This window comes from Arvicanthis niloticus, chromosome 2, assembly GCF_011762505.2.
Source record: "Arvicanthis niloticus isolate mArvNil1 chromosome 2, mArvNil1.pat.X, whole genome shotgun sequence".
Taxonomy (NCBI): Eukaryota; Metazoa; Chordata; class Mammalia; order Rodentia; family Muridae; genus Arvicanthis; species Arvicanthis niloticus.
The window spans coordinates 135,808,811-135,828,430 of record NC_047659.1 but is presented as its reverse complement, the minus strand read 5'-3'; the positions used below and the strand labels follow the sequence as shown (position 1 = coordinate 135,828,430).

At 51.3% G+C, this 19,620-nt stretch overlaps 1 protein-coding gene across 1 annotated transcript in view; it reads left to right on the top strand.

Annotated features, from left to right (window-relative positions):
* The first annotated feature begins 4,610 nt into the window (after positions 1–4,610).
* The window catches only part of Prex1 (phosphatidylinositol-3,4,5-trisphosphate dependent Rac exchange factor 1), a 148,625-nt gene continuing 133,615 nt past the window's right edge, over positions 4,611–19,620 (top strand). Inside the window, exon 1 of the mRNA XM_034495589.2 lies at positions 4,611–4,899. Within this exon, the coding sequence (XP_034351480.1) occupies positions 4,696–4,899 (204 nt within the window). The 5' untranslated portion in view covers positions 4,611–4,695. The remainder of the gene's footprint in view (positions 4,900–19,620) is intronic.

Genomic DNA, 19,620 nt, shown 5'->3' with positions numbered 1-19,620 from the left:
GTCAAGCTTAGGAAATGACCAGCCCCAATTCAGAAACCCGTGGTTTCCTCCTCGCCCACTTGGGATGGGATAAAAGGCTCAGCTCTGGTTTCACTTTCTTAAAATTTATCATCGCTATCACCATCATCACGATCAACATCATCCAGTGCGTGTGTGCGCATGCGCACGCGCACGCATTCGCACGTGCGCTCGCGCACTCAAGAGACCATGTGCCTGTGGAAGCCAGGTTAGTATTTGGTTCTTTTCCTTCTACCTTTATGTGGGTTTCGAGGATCGGTAGTCAGGCTTGGTGGCAAGAGCCTTTACCTCTTGAGCTCTTTTTTGTTTGTTCGTTTTTGTTTTGTTTTTTGCTTGCTCTAAATTGCATGCTCTTTCAGACAGAGAGCTGTGGGAGAGGGGCTGCAGAAGCTTATAGTGCCTGGTAAAGAAATAAGTTGCCTGCTGTCAGCATCTCCTCAGGCACAGGCAACACTCGTGTGACAGCCACACAGTGCTACTTCGCAGCCCTTGCGAGATACATGGCAACAGAGTCTAAAATTGTCCCCGAAAAAGAAGAATTCCCCTCTCAGAGTATCACCTCCCCTCTCCCTGAGCAGGAAGCACTTTCACCCTCCTCCCCCCAGTTCTACCTTTTAGAATGTTCCCAGGCCGCAGTCTGCTGCAGATCCTGACCCTTTAAGGATCCTGGAGGGGAGGGCACAAGAGGTCACAGCTGAATGAGGCAGAAGTCAGTCTCTCCAGCTGACTGACAATACCCAAGTGACATGTGACAAACTTTTCCAGGGGAGATGAAACAGACTCATCTAATCACCTCAGACAGGGAACCCAAGATAGACCAAAGTATGGACAACACCAAATCTAATGATAAACCAATGTATTTTATTGAGGTTACTTACAGGAATATGGGGGAGGGTTTACTCACAGGAGCAGAAATGACTCAAAGACAACTGCATCATCAAGTGTCCACCCCAGCATGGGTGACAGCTCATGAAGCTGGGAACCTGGAGCACACTTGCACAGCCTGCAGACTGTTCAACAGGCTGGACAGTGTCCCTTCCAGTTGTCTCAGCTGCTCTAAACCTCTTCCAGCAGCTGGGCTGATTTCTGCTTCTTCTGGGTGGCTGGTCTGGTCACAGAATCTTCTTTGCAGCTCAGCTTCCTTCTGTCTGAGAGGGACTCTAACTTTTATTGCTTACTCTGGTGGCAGGGCGGGGCCTAGTGAGTCTGCTTAGTTTCAGGGAGTTCCTGAAGCTACTGTTTGGTTGTTTACCTCCCTGATTCCCTGCTGGATGAAACATTTTGATCTTGGAGGAGACCTTTACACAGCACCTAGCTACCTTTGGCTTAGCAAGTCACTCTCAGCTAGTAGTAGCTAATCTGAGAGTCCCACCAGGCAGGGTACAGAGGGTGCCCTCACTGATCCCACCAACCATGGGCAAAGTTGTCACTGTCTGGAGGAATGGAGTCAGCCGAGGCCTACAGGCTCCTCAGCTGTGTATTCTGAGCGCTTGCCCCTGGGAAGCAGAAAGCGCCATGATTATCATTCATTTGTGAGCCTCTCCTTGCTCTGGACATCTGTTCTGTCCTCTGCCAAGCCCCAGTGGATGCATAGCAGGCTCTCGCTACTGCCTGTTGAATTAAAGGGCAGGAACTTGCGATTTCTCTCATTCACCCTCACGTCCCCATAGCTCACTTCTGTCATTCTTCATCGGGCTCAGCACTTCCTCCAAGACCTAGTGCTTAGTAGGTGCTTGTTGCATGCACCTTTAGGGGCCCCTAGACTTGATTAAAGAACCCCACGTGTTTAGGGGTGCAGTGTCCCAGGATATGAAACAGGCCTCTCCTAAGTCAATGCTGTGATCTTTGGTCTTGGTCAGGGACTATTGGGGGAGTGGCCATGTGATCCAGCTCTGACCTGCTGGGTCTTAACTTTTATCCTTTCAATAAGAGAGGCACAGAAGAGACAGGGTCCCCCTTGTCCTCTTTCTGCCACAGGACAGTTGTATGAGAGGAGGTGATGTCTTTTCTTAGCAGCCATCTTGTGACTCGGAGGCCAAGCACCGTGACGGGGACAGAAAGGTCAGAGGTGCTCCGATGATGTTACTGCGTTTTGAGTCAGCCTTAGGAACCAAGCTCTGGACCTCTTCTGAGAGAATGACGTCCTTAGTTTTCAAGCCCTTGCTAGCCTGTGTTTCCTTCTCCTTATGGCAAATCCATCCTTAAAGACACAGACACCTTGATCAGCCTGTGTGTTGAATTAGTATAGGTTGGACTTACTGCATGCTTCCTGAACACTCAAAGCAACTTCCCTGTATTAACACACACATCTTACCACACCCTGTTCAAGAAATGCAACTACTCACCGAGGGAAAGCCCACATGGAACTAGATACAGTGATGCACACCTGGAACCCCTAGCCCTCTGGGGACTGGGGCAGGAAGATCAGGAGTTCAGGGATGTCCTGGGCTACATAAATGCAACAAACCAGCAGCAACAACCCCCACCAGCAATCCAGACATGTGTCACTGTCCCAGGGTGGGAGACAGAGAGATGCTTTCCAGAAGATGGAGAGAGAGGAGGAGGATGTGAGGGGGCCTATCCACAGATGTGGATGTGCTCCATCTTTCTTTCTGATAGAGTGGGTCAGTTCTTGATTGGAGGGTGGAAGCTGTGTGTAAACGTGAAGCTAACCTCCAGCCTTGGTCACAGGCTGAGAAGAGGACTGGTTCTCACTGAGCACTGTCTATACCAGCTAGCTGTGTTGTGCGTGTCAGATGTTCTCTGGCTATATTAGAAGGCATTGACGGCTCACAGTGTGGACGGGTGCGGGGGATCGTGTGCTGCTGCTGTGTCTTATAGTGGAGAACTAATCTGATCCCAAATGTCACTAATCCTGGGTTTGCTCCCTCAGACTCTCATCTTACAGACCAAAAAAAAATAAATAAATAAAAAAATAAAAAATAAAAAAAATGGAGCTTTAGAAAGGTGAGGTGTCTTGGCCAAGGTCACCCAGTCAACTGGATTTGGCTGGCACATGACTGCCACCAGCTATCGAGTGAGAAATGATTTTAAGACTGAGCCCAATGAAACTTCAAAAGGTGCTGGATCTCTCTAAGGGCAGAGGCAGTGTTTTGCCAGGACAGCTTGGGAACAAGAGTTTTTCAGAGACTCATTCCATGACCAATACCTGATGGGCTCACCACTTTACATGTATCTACCCAGAATACCTTGCTCATGCCAAAGCCCACATCAAATGTCACAGTGCCCAAGGCCCCAAACGAACAGGGCCATGGGTGGCAGCAGCTACTACAGTTTCCTCTATCTTTGTGCAAAAGTCGGTTTTACTCCAAGGCCCCAGAGAACTATTGCAGGCATCTTGAAGGGAAGTAAACAGGTGATAATGCTCCTGCCCCAGAGATGATGACACTCCAGAGAGGCTATTTTGTGAAGTGGGGACTGACTCCATAGGAGATAATAGATCTGAGGCGGGGCAGGTAGGGACTGAACATGCAGTTTAGAGACCCGGTCAAGAGGGCAGTTGACAAAGGCAGGAATAATTAAGAACAAAGATAAGACTTACTGGGGTGTTAAAAATCACTTTCCAGGGGCTATGGCCCAGCCTTATGCTGGTTCCTAAAAGTTAGGCATTATTGCTCTTCCCATGTACTGTGAGGCAAATTGAGGAGCTTTAGGTGGGGTGGGGATGTCAACTAAGGTCATCAGTGAGGGGCTGAATCCCAGAAGCTGAGTTGGGGTTCCAGTGCCTCTCCAGGGTCCACCTTCTCCTGCTAAGGCGGGGTGGGGGGTGGGGGAGGTGTGAGCATGTTAGCTGAACGTTTGCAAGATCAAGGTCACACAGAGCAGACTGCCTGCTGGTAGCAGGATTTCTATTTTGGCCTCATCTCGGGTGGGTAGGAAGGCTGCTTCTTGCAGTGGTCATCCGAGTGGGCACCTTTGCTTAGGGATGGGGAGCGCTGGGACTGGACAGTAGGCGCAGAGCTCCGACGGAAAGAGAAACAGAAGTAAAGAAAAAGATGCAGCCAGAGTTCTTCCAAGGTCGCCGCAAGCCCAGAGGGCATGAGCGGCCGTGTCGGTGGGGGCGTCGAACAGCTCTTCCGGGGTGTCAGGCGATGCAGGTGGTGGCTGCTGATCCGGCTCCAACAGATTACCCACGGGAACTCCCTACGAGTGGATGGCGTGAGCTGCTCTTGCAGAACTGCTGAATGGGTCTTGGCCTACAGACTCAGCAGAGCCACGACCTGAGGGGTGTCTAGGGCGACGCGTCTCTAGCCCCGAACTCTGAATGTGCGGCGCGCGCACCAACCGGCTCTTGGCCGACGATCCCTGGCAGCAGGGAGGGGGCTCCGCCCAATCCCCGCCCAGTCCCACCAGCCTCCGCCCCAGCTCCGGCCATTCTCCATTAGTCCCCGCCCAGTTTTCTCATGAGGTCCCGCCCCCACCCCTTCCATTTTCTACAAGCCCTCCCACCCACTCGCAGATTGACCCCGCCCTTTACCCGCCCAACTTCCCGCCCTCTCCACCAATGCCCCGCCCCACTTCGCCATGGCCCCGCCCAGGTCCCGCCCCCGCTCCGCCTGCCCCGGGCCCGCTGAGCGGAGCCTGTCCGGGATGCGGAGCCCGGACGCCTGAGCCGCGGCGCGACCTCCGCGCGGGAAGTTCGGGCGCCGCGCGGCGATGGAGGCGCCCGGCAGCGGTATTGGAGACGGCGGCGGGGACCCAGGCGGGGACGTTGCGCATCCCGATGCTCGCGGCCCCGGCTCCGGGCCGTGCGCGGCCGCCCGCGACTCGGAGCGCCAGCTGCGCCTCCGTCTGTGCGTACTCAATGAGATCCTGGGCACCGAGCGCGACTACGTGGGCACCTTGCGTTTCCTGCAGTCGGTGAGCTCCCGCCACCTGTGGCCGGCCGGCCCGCGCTGCGCTTTTGTCTGTGGCTCCCCGCCTTGTGCATAGTTTGAAAATGGTTACATCCGCGCGGCCGCTGCCCGGGGCCGCCCCGCTGGGGGCCAGCGTAGGGAGAAGCCCGGGCAGGGGCTCTTTCGCTCTACCGGGGACCTCTGGGCTCAGTAGCCTTGCCCCAGCTCGAATTGCACAGCCACAGCCTTAGCCTTAGTCTGCAAAACAGCATCCGAGTGCGTCCGGTACTACGCACCTTACACCCCTTACACCGGTATCAGCAGGCTGTGCCGTTACCGGGCTCATCAGAACGGCGCTTATATTTTCTGATCCTTAAGATTAGGGAAGAGTTCGTCTCCAGGGAGGTTGAGTCCCTTCCTCTGGATAGTACAGCAGGCTACGTGGGGTTGGATGCAGGGCGGTGACCCAGGGCAGCCCTGCGGGGGCTTTAAACTCCGGTGCGTAGTCGCCCTGGTGTCTCTAGTGAGAATGAGGAAGGGGCCACTTCCCTACCCTCCTAGGAAGTGAGAAAACTGGAGGGGGTGGGTTGGGCTGGTCTTGGAGACCTGAGGGCTTTAATCTCCGTGCCTCCTGCTGGGGCCGCTTTAACTCCCTTCTTGGGTTAGAGGAAGTCTTAACCCTGCTTCAGGAAGGCGTGTGTGTGTGTGTGTGTGTGTGTGTGTGTGTGTGTGTTTGTGTGTGTGTGTTTGTGTGTTTCAGAGATCTCCGAAATCACACTGGAGTCCTCTACATTTGGGAGAAAGAGACATTCAGTAGCTTATGGATGCAGGGGAGTCTGCGTGAGGTCGGGGGTTCCCACTCATGGAGGGGGGGGGAACCACGCTGTGTAGAGGCATTGAAAGCCGTTTGGCCCAAGGATCCTTCTGGAAAGGCCTGTGAGAATAAGACAGGGTTGGCTTTCTTTCCCATCTCTTCCTCTCTCACAGTTTTGAGGGGGAGAGAGAGAGAGAGAGAGAGAGAGAGAGAGAGAGAGAGAGAGAGAGAGAGAGAGAGAGAAGAGAAGAGAAGAGAAGAGAGAGAAGAGAGATCTGCTAGGGCTTAAAGCTGGCAGTTTCTAAATGAAAGAGGCAGCCCTCTGGCATTGCTGAGCAATGACAAGATTCTAGGGAACTCCTTGCTTCCCCTCAGTGGCTGAGCTCTTCAGCCTTAAAAAGAAACAGGAAATGTAAACCAGTTTTTATATTAATGGGGGAAAAAAACAATACCCCCCCCCATGTGTGCCCCTGGCCAATATGCTAGGTTAACTGTGGTTTTAAATTGTCCCTATGGAGAGTCTGGAGAAGCTAAGATGTGGAAATTGATTGGAGTCCACAGTCTTAGAATTAAAGAAATGGGGTTGGGGGGGGAAGGGGAAAAAAAGTTTTCTCGGGCTTTCATGTCATCTCCAGGATACCTGTCATTTGATGACAGCCATTGTTGTGTATGACTGGGACGTGCTAAGATGAGCCAGACATTGATGTGTCTTGGGACACTCTTGCTTCCTATACTGACCTCAGTTTCCCCATGTGCACCAGAGCAGGGGACCCCAGGCTGCTTTTTTGCCTTGTCCCTAAGCCAGTGCCAGAAGTGGAGGGCTGATTGTGTAACCTGAGTAGTTTGCCTTGCCCTGTGAGCCCAGGAGGCCACCTCTGGCCTCTGGGGAATGGCCCTCGGGCAACCCGAGGCCACTTAGTCTTGGAAGCGTGGAGGCGAGCTGCAACTCATCTGACCACCGGGCTTTCCTGCATGCGGCTGTGCACAGAGGGACCGCAGCTCTTCTGGGGTACTCCCCACTCCGACTTGTCAGCTTTTATACACCCTGGCTTGAGGGGGTTCCCTGGGTTCCTGGCTCTCTGGGAGGAGCCAGTGTAGTTTACAGTGTCAAAATGGGTTCTTTAGAAAGTCCAGAGCTGAGCTGATGAGATGGCTCAGAGATCAAGGCACTTTCTCCTAAGCCAGATAACCTGAGTTCCATCCCTGAGGTCACACTGTGGGATACATGTCCCCCCTCCCCAAATAAATAAGCAAATAATAAATGAATAAACAAACAGATAGATAAATAACATAATACAAAGTCCAGATCTCCAAATTCAGAACCAGACTGTGTGGTGTTAGGTCTTTGGCTCTGTGAGTTAAGGCAAGCTGGCTTGACATCGGTCGGCCCTTATTCCCTTGTAAAGTGGGAGAGGAGACTAGATCTTGTTCTGTGGGTTTTCTAGGACTGTGTAACTTATCTAGAGCACACTGAACACCGCCTGCAGGCAGCTAGCTATGCAAATATCAACTGGAGTTTTAAGTTATGGGATAATTAGTCTTACAGGTGAATAGGGTAGTAGGTTCATCTTTTAGAGAAGAGGCTGTCATAGGGGGCTGCCTGGAGGAAGTGAGGCCTGAGCCTTCACTAAGAAAGCCTGGGGACTTCCATTGAGTTTCCTGTTGACCTCTAAATTCCAGCCACGGAAACCAATGAGTCTGTTCTGTTCCCCTCCTGGGGCTTCGGGGCTCCTTCAGTGTGTCCACACTGGATTTAGGCTTCTTCCAGATACTGGGTTGTGCCATTCCTTGTTTCCTCAGTTGAGGAAGCAGAAAAGCCAGGGATTTTTGTGACTATGTTGGCACAGTCTTAGGCCACTGTAGAGGTTGAGTGACCTGTAGGGGTGGTGTGGGAATGGTGGAGGGTGTGTGTGTGGGGGCGGGGAGGAGTTGACTGGGAACCTTGGGTCTCAACTTTGAGATCTTGGGCTGTCTTGGGCAGTGCCAGTGGGTACAGTAACATGACAGGTGCCATTATGTAAGAGCTGACCTTTGTCATTTACTGTTTAGCATTTTGCATGTGGCAGCCACTTGACCCCTCCTTGAGAAGGGTGCTGTTGATATCCCACTGACAGATGAAGAAACTGAGGCAGCAGGTTGAAGTGAGCTCCCTGGTGGTCCATGTCCTCTTTGCTTTGGGTTTATTGGTGGTGAGCCAGGCTTTCCCCTGTAGACCAACTTGTACCATGCCTCAGTTTTCATATCTGTACTGTGGGTGCAGCATAGCATCTGTTTGACATGAGTATCATGCAACTTGAATGAGCCTGAAGTTAACTTACCTACTCCCTGACACACAGTAGGTGGTTACAGATCAATGATGGTATTTTGGGGCAAGGCTGACTGAGTCTTTCACCCCCTGTTTCTTGGTTGGGTTGGTTAGAGTCCTGGTAAAGGAGACAGATACTGCATGGTGGGCAGAAAGCCCTGGGGTGTGGTGGGGTCCTTCAGCCTTGCCCTGAGGATTTCCCTTGGCTGAGGACAGAGAGTTGTCATTTCCAGGCATCCAGAGGGTCTTAGAACCACCCAGCTGGGGTCCTTAAAGGGATTGTGGGCACAAAGCTCCCAGAATGCATTTTGTGGTTCTGCTTTTTGGGGGAGGAGACTAAAGATTTTTTCTCTCTGGAGCCTGGTTACCAAAACAAGAAATTGTGGTTTGCAGAGTCACTCCTTGTTTTTTTGTTTTGTTTTGTTTGTTTGTTTTTGTTGTTGTTGTTTAAGCTCCTGTGTCCCTAGCCCTACCCTAGGGAGAAAGGCTTGGGCTGGGCGTACAGGGCATGCTTTGGGTCCTGCAGTCTTCCGGTCAGCATGAGTACCTAGTGGCTTTGGCATCTTTGTGTGCTTGTATTTGGAAAAGCAGGGTGCTGGGAAGTGTGGGCACAGCAGTTCTGCCTTGGGGATGTAAACAGTAATCATGGGGGCGGGGAGACAGCACAGTGGATTAAGCACTGGCCTGGAAAGTGTGAGGACCAGAGTTCAGATCTCTAGAACTCACATGAAAGCTAGGCAGGTGTGGCTGTCCGTTTTTTTTTAGTCTCTGTGCTTGCTACATAGAGATGGGACCCTTGGGGCAATGTGACCAGCCAACGAGAAAGCTGGGTTCAGTCAGAGACCCTGCCTCAGCATAGAAGGGGGAGAGAGGTCAAGGAAGACAACTAGCATCAACTTACTGATCTCCCAGTCTATGTGCACACATGTGCATGCACATGTACATATACATGTACACCTACACATGTGACCATGTACATGCAAAGCAGAGAGCCTGGACCAGAAGCCAATGAAAACCTTTAGAAATGTATTACATTATTTGCGCGCGCGCGCGCGTGTGTGTGTGTGTGTGCGTGTGTGTGTGTGTGTGTATACATGTATGCCATGGCACATGCATGAGGTCAGGGGACTGTACCATGTGAATCCCAGGAATCAAACTCAGGTCATTACTCCTGGAAGCCTATCCTTGCTCACTGAACCATCTTGCCAGCTCCCCAGTTATAATTTCTTTGTTTTTGAGATTAGATCTCCTGTAGCCCAAGCTGACAGTGGACCTGCTGTTCAGCCTAGGATGACCTTGTGTCATGTGACCAAAACTCCTGGGGAGGGGGAATCTACTCATTCCAGTTAGGGATCCCACAACAGACCAGATAGTATGGATACTACCAAAGTCCAACTTGGTGAACCAATGAGCTTTATCGGGGTCACTTATATGGGGGAGGGGTTACTCACGGGAGCAGAAGACAGCTGCGCCATCAAAGCCCACCAGCACAGGTGACAGCTCACAAAGCTGGGAACCTGGAGCTCACACCACAACCTGCCGGCAGCTTAACAGGCTGGAGAGTGTCCCTTCCAGGTGGCTCAGTTGTTCTGATCCTCCTTCAGGCTGCTCCAGGCAGCTCCAGGCAGCTGGCTGGTTTCTGTTTCTTCCAGGCAGTTGGTCTGGTCTGAGTCTTTGCAGTTGGGCTCTGCTTACTCTAGCAGAGCGTGGCCTAGTGAGTCTGCTCAGCTTCAGGGAGTTCTTAAAGCTACTTTTTTGTTGTTCACCTCCCTGCTTAAGAAGCTCCCTGCAGGGTGGAATGTTTTAATCTTGGAGGAGACTGTTATACAACACTCTTCTCCTTCTTCTTTCTCTTAGATACTTCCTGCCCCCTCCTCCCCAGTGATCTCTAAGCCTTGGAAGGAGTGACTATAGATGTCCACCTATGACTAAGAACTAGGCCATCATGGAACAGTGACAGTCAGTTGTTCTCAGAAGCTTCACCGGTGGTTATGAGTGGAGGCTGACAAATGATCTATGGGCGTAAACACATACATTTGACAGGCATGACACATCCGTCTAGTGACTTAGCACCTCCCCAGCCACAGGTTTTTGTCCTGGCTGACAGTACCAGATGTAGACTGTTTCTTGTGGCGTAGGCCTTAAATCCAACTGGAAGTCTGTATTCATGACTGCTGAACCACTATTGCACAAACAGGCACAGCCTGCCTTTCGTGTTAGTATTTTAGCACGCAGGGTCCATAGCCTGGCAGGAATGTTGGTGACAGATCTCCACCAGCACCCTGCAGGGCATCTCTGGTATTATACAGGCCAGCTCTCAGGCTGGCAGTTTCCAGTTCAGCCAGAATAGTTTCTTCATGTCCTACAGTCACAGTGTGTACATGCACATGCATGCACACATGCATGCAACAGAGGTTGAGGTCATATCATAATTGTCATATGACCAAGAGGCTGGGGCAATAGCCTTTATGGTTTGTAGAGCCTCTGGGGCTTCCCTGGCTAACAATTCATAGGGAGGTAGCCCATCCCCCATCCCACCCCAGGACTAGGGTTTTCACTTAGCAGCCTTTTGGCCTGTCAGTTCACCCAGCCCCAGTAGGGTTGTGGGATAGGTGGAAGCACCATCCATTTTCCAAATCTGCAAAGCACTCAGCATTATGATCTACATAACAAAAACCTTTTGCAGGCGATGGATGGGACAAGGTGACATCCCAAGCCACCATCTCATAACAAATTGTGGGGTTACATAGCCTCGGTGAAGCCCTGAGAATCCATAGCAGGTCTGTTCTCAGTAGGCGTCAGGTCATCCCAGAGGTTGAGGTTCACAACTGAGATAATACCACCTAACACAAGCAAGGTCTAAGATAGCCTGGGAAGGGTCCATTAATTTGCATCAGTTGCTTCCTCCACATTTCAAGATTGGTTACAAAGCACGGAGAGGAGGCGCTAACTCCATTAGCTCCCTGTGATCCTTAGCCGTTCCCTCTGAGCCATTGCCTTCCATATCCTGGAGCTCTCCCACAGAGCCTCCCTTCAGTTCTCCACACCTGATGAACTTTGTGGGCCAAACCTAATTTGCTCAGATCTATTGAGGGCCAAGGGGGTGGGGGATGAGGCCCTGCTTTCTCCAGCTCCAGCTGGCTTCCTGAGTCAAGAGTCCCGTTTCCCCCCACCCCCTACCCCATAACCCCCTCCTCCAGTTGGCAGTGTGGATGTAGCTGTATGTGTTGCTACTCCATCCACCACGCCTGGTCGTTGGGGGAATTCCTGACTGGGAAAACCATCTCCACCCCTAGTATAACCTTTTGCTGGAGGTAAATATACCTCCTTAGTCTTGGGATAATGGCCCACCCGGGACAGGCTTGACTGTTTTCACTTGTATTGTTCTGTCACAGCTTCTGTGAGCTGCTCCCAGGCTTTAAGGCCGTCCAGAAACCCCTTAGCACACAGTTTGGCTTCCTCTCAGTCCTTCCTTAGGGTTTGCTACATATATATCTAGCTACAGTTACCCAATAACCCAGACAGATGTTCTTACTGCCTCCTCCAGGATGCTCTCTCTCACTTGACAGACTCTCTTTATACGATGGTCTAAGTCGCTGACCAAGAGTCACTGCTAAAGCCTTTTCTACTTTATAAAGATCTTGTCCCACCAACTGACTCAGCAGACACTAAAGGGCCAAATCAACCCCAGGGTCCCTGTTAGATTAGCTTTTTAAAAAACAAACAAACAAAGAAACAAACAACAAACAAACCTCTTTGGGGAACATAGTTCTATCTGGCCCAGTGAACTCGGGTTCAAACACAGCTCCTCTTATTTCTTTCCTAGTCCCCTTAATAGTGCCCGCCCCTCCTCCATGGTCCTCTAGCTCCTGATCTTTATGGGCCCTCAGATGGAGATAACCATGTGTTTCTAATGGCTCTGATAAGCCAGCCTGTTAGGGACTGGTTTCCCCCAACACTGTCTCAGGCTGTACAGCTCTTTTCTTAAGGAGGGATAGGGAGTCACATGACTCAGTGTATTCGTGCCTCCACAGCAGCCAGACTTGGTCCCATCTGCTCCCACAGCCCACAGCCTCACAAGCTGGAGCTATAACAGGCTCTTTCACTGATACTTTAAAAGTTTTCGCTAATTCCAGCAGTTTGAATGCTGAATGTGGTCTGATCACACTAGTTTCTTCTGTTGGACTGTGGTCCCCATCTGCATGCTATATACAGATTTTCCCTCTTCTTTTCTACTGAAGGTTAGACTTGAGGGATATCTTTTGTTGCTTTTACTATCTTTCTCATCCTCTTGTTTGCCTAATAGTTGCCAAACAGAGGCTAACATGGCTAGCCGCATCTCCCTGTCTTCTTGTGGTTGCTCCTTTACACAAACCAGCTCCTTCTAGGCTGCCATCTCAGCATCTCGGCGTACGCATGTCTAACCACACGCAACAGAGGCCAGGCTACCTCTGCCACTGCTTGCTGACCGTCTCAACTTTCGTGCCCCCCTTTTCAAAGATGGCAAGATTTCTTCCGAACCTTTAACGGTGTTCAGTTCTTATTTACACGGTAGAGCCCACTCACCAAGCAGGCATGCCATCCTATACCTCACAGACCAAAGCTGCCATCCTGGGGTTCCTCCCACAGACACTCCTAATGCTGATGGGCTCAGCCTCAGTTGCATGTCTTACTACAAAGAACCACTCGACTGCCATTATTGTAGCACAAGGCACACTAACACACTTCGTTCAGGAAAGGACAACTCTGTTGGTATTTCCTCTGTGGATGCTCTCTCCTCGGGCTCCTCAGCCTCAGTTGCATCCCTTGCTACCCATAGCCAGGACCACGCATTCACTCCGCCCCAACTCTGGTTCTGCTGTGTCCCTGTTTGGGTGCCAGTCATGTTGTGGGACAGAATTTTTCTTGGGGAGACAGAATACATTCATGTACTCACTCCAGATAGAAAAGTCAAGATAAACCAAAGTACAGACAATAGCAAAGTCCAACTTGGTGAACCATGAGTTTTATTGGGTTATTGACAGGAGTATGGGTGAGGGGTTACTCACAGGAGCAGAGATGACTCAAAGACAGCTGCATCACCTAAGCACCCACCCAGCTCTGGTGACAGCTCACAAAACTGCAAACCTGGAGCTCACTGCATAGCCTGCAGGCAGCTCAACAGGTTGTAGAGCGTGCTTTCCAGATGCCTCAGTTGGTCTAAACCTCTGGTAGGCAGCTTCAGTGGTTGCTGCTTTTTTCAGGCAGCTGGTCTGATCTGAGTTGTCTTTGTGGCTAGACTCTGCTTACTCCGGCAGGGCCTAGTGAATTTGCTCAGCTTCAGGGAGTTCTTGAACTACTTTTTCATTGTTTACCTCCCTGCTTAAGGACCTCCCTGCAGGATGGAATGTTTTAATCTTGGAAGAGACACTGTTACGCAATTTCTGGTCCTTCATCTCCTCTTCTAAGTGCTGAGATTACAGATGTGTGCAACCACAAGCCATTTATATATTGCTAGGAATTGAACTTGGGACCTCTTGTATGCTCTACCAGCTGAGATATTGAATAGCTTATGGTGTTGGGATGGAACCCAAGGCCTTGCACATGCTAAGCAAGCTTTCTATTGTTAAACCATGTCCCTGACCCAGTGAGAACCCCTTGGTGATAACATCTCAGATGTCTGGGTTTGGTGGCTCCATTTTCATGTTTGTGGCAAGCAGAGCCCCGGACAGATGGAAATGTGTGCACTGATTACATTTCTCAGTGTGCAGGTATTTATGGGACGCCTGCTGTCCCTTCAAGACTGAACCAGGTCCCGGGAATGCAGCCACCAAGAGGGCAACATGCGGCTCTTGTCCTGTGAATGAACAGCTTTTTCTCAGACACAGGGAGGTCATTCATCATTATTCTCACACTTGGTAGCCATGGATCCTGTCACTTCAGGAGAGATGGATAGTGCTCATGTTCCTGGCCTGGGAGACCTCAGGACAGGAATACTAGAGAGTCCTCTCTTGATTAGGACAAGGAGCCAGGTCCTGCTGAGTTGTTTCTGTCTCAGGCCCTTCCCTCAAAAGGATGTCTTTGGAGCAAGCAGCTCCAGCCAGCATCAAATATCATTTGCCGGTTGTTTTTTGCTTTCCTGGAAAATAGCTCTCTGGGTAGAATCCTAACAGAGGGGGCTTGCCCTAATCCAGTGTGTATCCCCTGACCTTACTACCTAACTACTGAGACAGGGTAGAACAGGCCCTCACTCTGATCTTCAGATGACTCTGCCAGCTAGAGAGCCAGCCATGGGTCTTGGGCTGAGTCTTTTGTTTCCAGGTGAGAAACTGTGATCCCTGTGAGGGACACTGGCCCTGCAATTAGACAGGGTCCTGTCCCCAGAGCCCTGGGGATTGTCACCTCAGAATCCAAGGTCCCAGAAGGGATCCTGGAGGAGCCAGCTGCTGTCAGGGCACTCTGGGCTGCAGTTTTACATAGTGGGGATACTCTGTGCATCGTGGAACAATTGTCAGTTTCATATGTCACCAGCTAGATACCAGGAGCAGCCTCTGCCCAGTGGGACTGACTATCAGGAAAGTCTCAGAAGTCGCCAGATGTCCCATGAGGAGTGAGCGGGGCCTTCTGATAAGAACCACTGGGCTGGGCCTCCTCTGGCTTCCAGCTTGGTGTTCCAGCCCTAGGGTGTTCACATGCACTGGTGGCAGTATGCGAACCCACTGTGTGTGTGTGTTTCGGGGAGGACCCGGTGTGGTGTGTTTTACCCCCAGCAGTGTGGCCCCCGTGTTCTCTCTCCCCTTACGGGTAAGAGCACCAACTCAGAGGCTGCGGTCATATTTCGGCTCTGTTCCTGTGACCTTGGACCTGACCTTTTGCCTCTATTTGCCCAACTGTGAAGTGTGGCTTCTTGGAGCCACCCAGGATCCGTTCCTGCTGTGCATACAGTGGTCTGACCTAGTAAAGGTGCTAGTAAAGGTTCACTGTTGTCCCTGGAAGTTGGGGAGGGGGAACCTTTAGCCTCCCTGTTCCCGAGCATGGGAAGTTTCATGTGCTTTCTTTACTCTCTCAGGGGCAGCAGGGCTCCTCCTTTGTCTTATGGTCTGGCGCTCAGTCTGTGTTCGTTCGAGGCCTAGTTCCTTCCCCAGTATGGAGCTGATAGTGCTCTCTGGACTCTGGGTGGAGGAGGCCAGGGTGTTGTAGACCAGTGTCAGCAGGTGCCGTCAGCCTCTGCGGCCTGGGTGTTGTCTGTCTGGAGAGCAGAGCAGAGTGCTTCCACTGAGAGCTTTGATTCATGAATTCACTTCCCATTTGGTCGGTGGACACAAGCGTGTACTAGGTTTGCAGTGTCATGCTGTGTCTTGGTGTGTGGCTGGATTATGATGGACAGTCCCCTATCTTACAGAGTCCTCAAATACCACAGAAAGAGCCCTTAAAAATGACAAGTTGTTGTAGTCATGACATGAGTCCCTACTGTGTGCTGGGCATTACACATATCTCTGATCCTTTGCACAGACTCCTGTAGATGTCACCAATCATCATCATCATCATCATCATCACCATCATCATCATTATTATTTTCTCTCATGACAGAGTTTTTCTGTATAGCCCTGGCCGACCTGAACCAGGCTGGCCTTGAACTCAGGGACCTGCCTGGCTCTCTGCCTCTCCTATGCAGGAATTGAAGGTGTGGGCCACCATCACCTGGCTCAACCATACCTATTTTGCATAGGTATTCCCAGAGAGCTTTTTGGATGTGCTTGTCTGCAGCGAGCATGACACACGAAAATAATGTAGGTAACAGGTTTGGTGACAACTGCTGAAGTGGAGTGGCCAAGGAAGGTGTCTGTGTAGTTGGGAGAGCTTCAAGACGTGTGTTACAGGCAGCGAGAGGTGCGTGTGCTAAGGCCCTGGGGCAGGGCGGTACATGGCTGGTTGAACAGATAGATGCTAGAGTGTTTGGAGGGGAGAAGATAGGGTGAGGATGCTGTGGTTGGCTGGGGCCAGGTGGCTCAGGCTCCCTCCCCCCCACCCCCACCCCCGTGTGTGGTGTGTGTGTGTGTGTGGTGTGTGCGTGGTGTGTGTGTGTGTGTGTGTGTGTGTGTGAACTTTGGTTTCACTGGGGGTATGAAGCGCCAGTGATAGTGTTCAGCAGGGACATGGTGGAAGCCGGTTTGTGTGGAGAACTCTGGAGCCACCTGCCTCCTTTGTGGGTAGGTGTCTATCTAGGAGGCAGGTGACACACCTCATCTCCTCTGGGCAGACCCCTGCTGCCTACAGGTTGCTGCTGTGTGCCCCAGGGTGGTTCTCCAGGCAAGGTCCCATCTTCCTTGTGGGTCTGGACAGGTCACAGGGAGGGCTAGGTTGGAGGCAGGGAGGGGAGGAGTTTGGGCTGTCTGTAGCCAGGGTGTAGGTATAGATGAGGTGTCCTGGTGGCTTGCCTTCTGAGCCTGTAAGCCAGGACATGAAGAAGCACTTGAGGGTGACGGCCCCTACTTTCCTGTGACAGACGAAGAAGACTGCCTTGTTTTCTGCTCAGGAAGTTAGTTGCCTGATTAAAAAAAGAGCAACAAAACAAAACGAAACAAAAAAAACGGTCTAGTGGCACCTTAAGCCCCACCCTGCGTTCAGCTGTCCTGATGTCAGAGCGAGCCCTTTAAGTGTGTTCTGAACTCTCACACACCCACCTGTGTTCAGATCCATTTCATGGGAAGGGGCTGTGGGGACGGAGGCTCAGCCAGGGCTTCAGCTGTCTTCTCAGTACCAAGGTATCAGCATGCAAGGGCTGCCGTGTGGCCTCAGCCCTCCTCTCTTTCTCAAGCAGTTCTCTTTAATTGAGATGTGATTTATGCGCCATGACCCTCACCCTTCCCAGGTGTGCAGCTGTGGCTCTGAGTTCATTGGTGACATTGTGCAACTCCTGTCTCGCCTCTGTCACCCCTTCAGGTCTCGTTTGCCCTTTCTCAAACGCACTGAGTGTGTAGCACCTTCGGGGACTTTACACTTGCTCTCTGTAGAATTGTCCCCTCCTAGACCCTTCTCCCCAACCCCAGCTCACTTCTTTCAGGCCTTTGCTCAAGCCTCACCTTCCCTGGGTCTTGTCTGACCTCTCACTACCCTACCTCACCACTTCCTGTCTCTTCTTTCCCCAGTGTTGTTTTCCCAGTAGCTGACATCCTGGTATTTTATTTAATGAGTGATGTCTTTACCAACCCCCCAGGATGTCAGCTGGACCAGGACAGGAGTATTTTTCTCTGTTCCGTTCACTCCAGTCTCCGGCTTCAAGAATGCCACCTGGCATGGAGTAGATGCTCATTAAAGATTTGTTGAATGGCAAGCCTTGCCGCCGTGTATACACGCCTGCACCGTTATGTAAGGTTTGGATTATGTAACTGCTAGTATTTTTGTGTAGACTTCAGGAACCTGAGATTAGTCTAGTGTTTTCTAATGTAGCCGAAGTTATGTGGGTGGGTGTGGGCTGAGGGGATTTGATGCAGCAGAATGTTCTACTCTATGGGATCCTACTTAAGAGCCCAGGGTTTGGGCTGGTCTATCTTAGTCAGAATGTCAGGTAAACGTTTATCTCTGCTTCTGGGGCCGTGTGAACTAGGGCAAGGAGCCATCCCTCTCCGGACCTTGGTTTTCTTGCCTGTGAAGTAGTTTGGGGTGCTTAGTTCCCTGCCTCGAGGTGGTTCTTTTCTCTGGATTGTTTTCTGTTCCCCTCCTCTTTGCACAAGGACAGAGGCTTGAGGACAGCTGGACCCATCCTAAGCAGGTGGGCTCTGGTCCTGGATGTTTGGCTGTGTGCTCTGCACACGGAGAGCAGGTACCCGGCTGGCATGGCTGCCAATAGAATGAGAAGCTATTCTGCCAGTTGCTGCTGCAAGGGAACCCAAGACTGAAAAGAGGGGTCTTTTCCTCAAGCATGCAGCAAAACTGTTCCCTGTCCCATGCTGTGCCACGCAAAGGGGGAGAGAAATGGGAGGCTGCTGTTGTGGGCGGGGTTGCTGCTGTGGGCGGGGTTGCTGCTGTGGGCGGGGTTGCTGCTGTGGGCGGGGTTGCTGCTGTGGGCGGGGTTGCTGCTGTGGGCGGAGCGGGTGCGCTGCTTCTTGCTGCGGAGAGCTGAGGTCACTTGTCAGGTCCCACTGACAAGATGCTCGTGTCTTGCTCAAGACATGGATGCTGTGTCTGCATTGTTAATGAGTTAATAGTAAGTTCAGTGGCTTAAAACCGCTCCTGCGTATTTCCTAGGGTTTCTGTGGGTCAGAGGTTCGGTGTAGCAATAATGAAACTGCAGTACAGATCACAGCCAGGGCTGGGATGCCAGCTGAGGGCAGGGGCGAGGGCCTTAGCTCCTTCATTGTTACTTTGTTACTTTACTTTGTGAGGGGATGCCAGTGAACACAGGGATTGCACGTGAGAGGCAAGTGTTCTGCTGAGCTCAGCCATACCCCTACTGGAAGAATCTAGGCAGGTGGTTTACCACTGATTTAGGCCTCCAGCTCTGCCACTGAGTGCGTGCATGCACTTGTGCATACGTACACGTGTGCAAATGCCTGCATGTACCATGGTGGATTCTAGTCAAGTGCTTTACCACTGAGCTAGTCCCCCGCTCCTCACTGAGGGATCTTGGGCAAGTACTGTACTGCTGAGCCACACCCGGAGGCTATTACTGGGAAGGTTCCAGACTAGCTATGGTTCTACTGCTATGCCATGCCCCCAGGCTGAGCTCTGTGGTAGACTTCTGTTGGCAGAATTCATGTTCCTATTTTATAGGCCTGAGGTTCCCCTTTCCCTGCTGGCTGCAGTGAACAGTGTAGCACTTTCTTCCGGCCTCTCAGACATGATACAGAATATTCAGTATCTTAAATATTGGCTGATTGGCTTGTAGAATTGTAGAGATGACCCTGGAGCCCAGCCCGTGGTACCCTTCCACTGGGGACTTTAGGATCAGCCTTGAAGGTAGTAGGATGGCTGTTTGATTGTCCTCTCAGCCTCAGATGCCATCTGTTCTCTTATGTGAATTGACAGGGGCTGAGGAAGCCATTCTGGTTGCATTGGTGTCTCAATGTTCGGGTTTTTCCAGGCACCTTATCCTGCAGTGACCTCCGATTGAATTCTGAAGTGCTCAAAGAGCATGCTGGGGACTCTCTACCCTTTGCACTGGCTTGAAACTTGAACTGTGATGCAGCATAGGCTCTTACTGACTGACCAACCCTTCCAGGTGCATCTGAAAAGAATGTATGTCCTGCCATATGGGGCTGATAGTCTGAGGAGGTCATGAGGGTGAAGTGGCATTCTGGGCTACTATAGCCTTCCTGGTTTCAGTAACTCCTGCTCCATTAATCGCTGAGGATGGAGGTGTGTCCTTCAGTTTTCACCATGTACTTTTTGTTCTGTGGGATGTGATTACAGTTCTGTCTTCCTGAGGAAGTGATGATCCCTCTGTCATCGTGGAACATCTCTGATCCCTTCTCTGCTCCTTGTTTGGAGGCCTGTCTGTTCGTTCCCATGGGCTGCCATTTTTCTTTGCTTTCTACCCCATTCCAGAGTCTTCGTGTCTTTTTATCTTCAGTACATCTCTTACAGGCACTGTACAGTTGGGCCTGCTTTTTCAAATCCATCCTGGCAGCCTCTGCTTTTTAATTCTA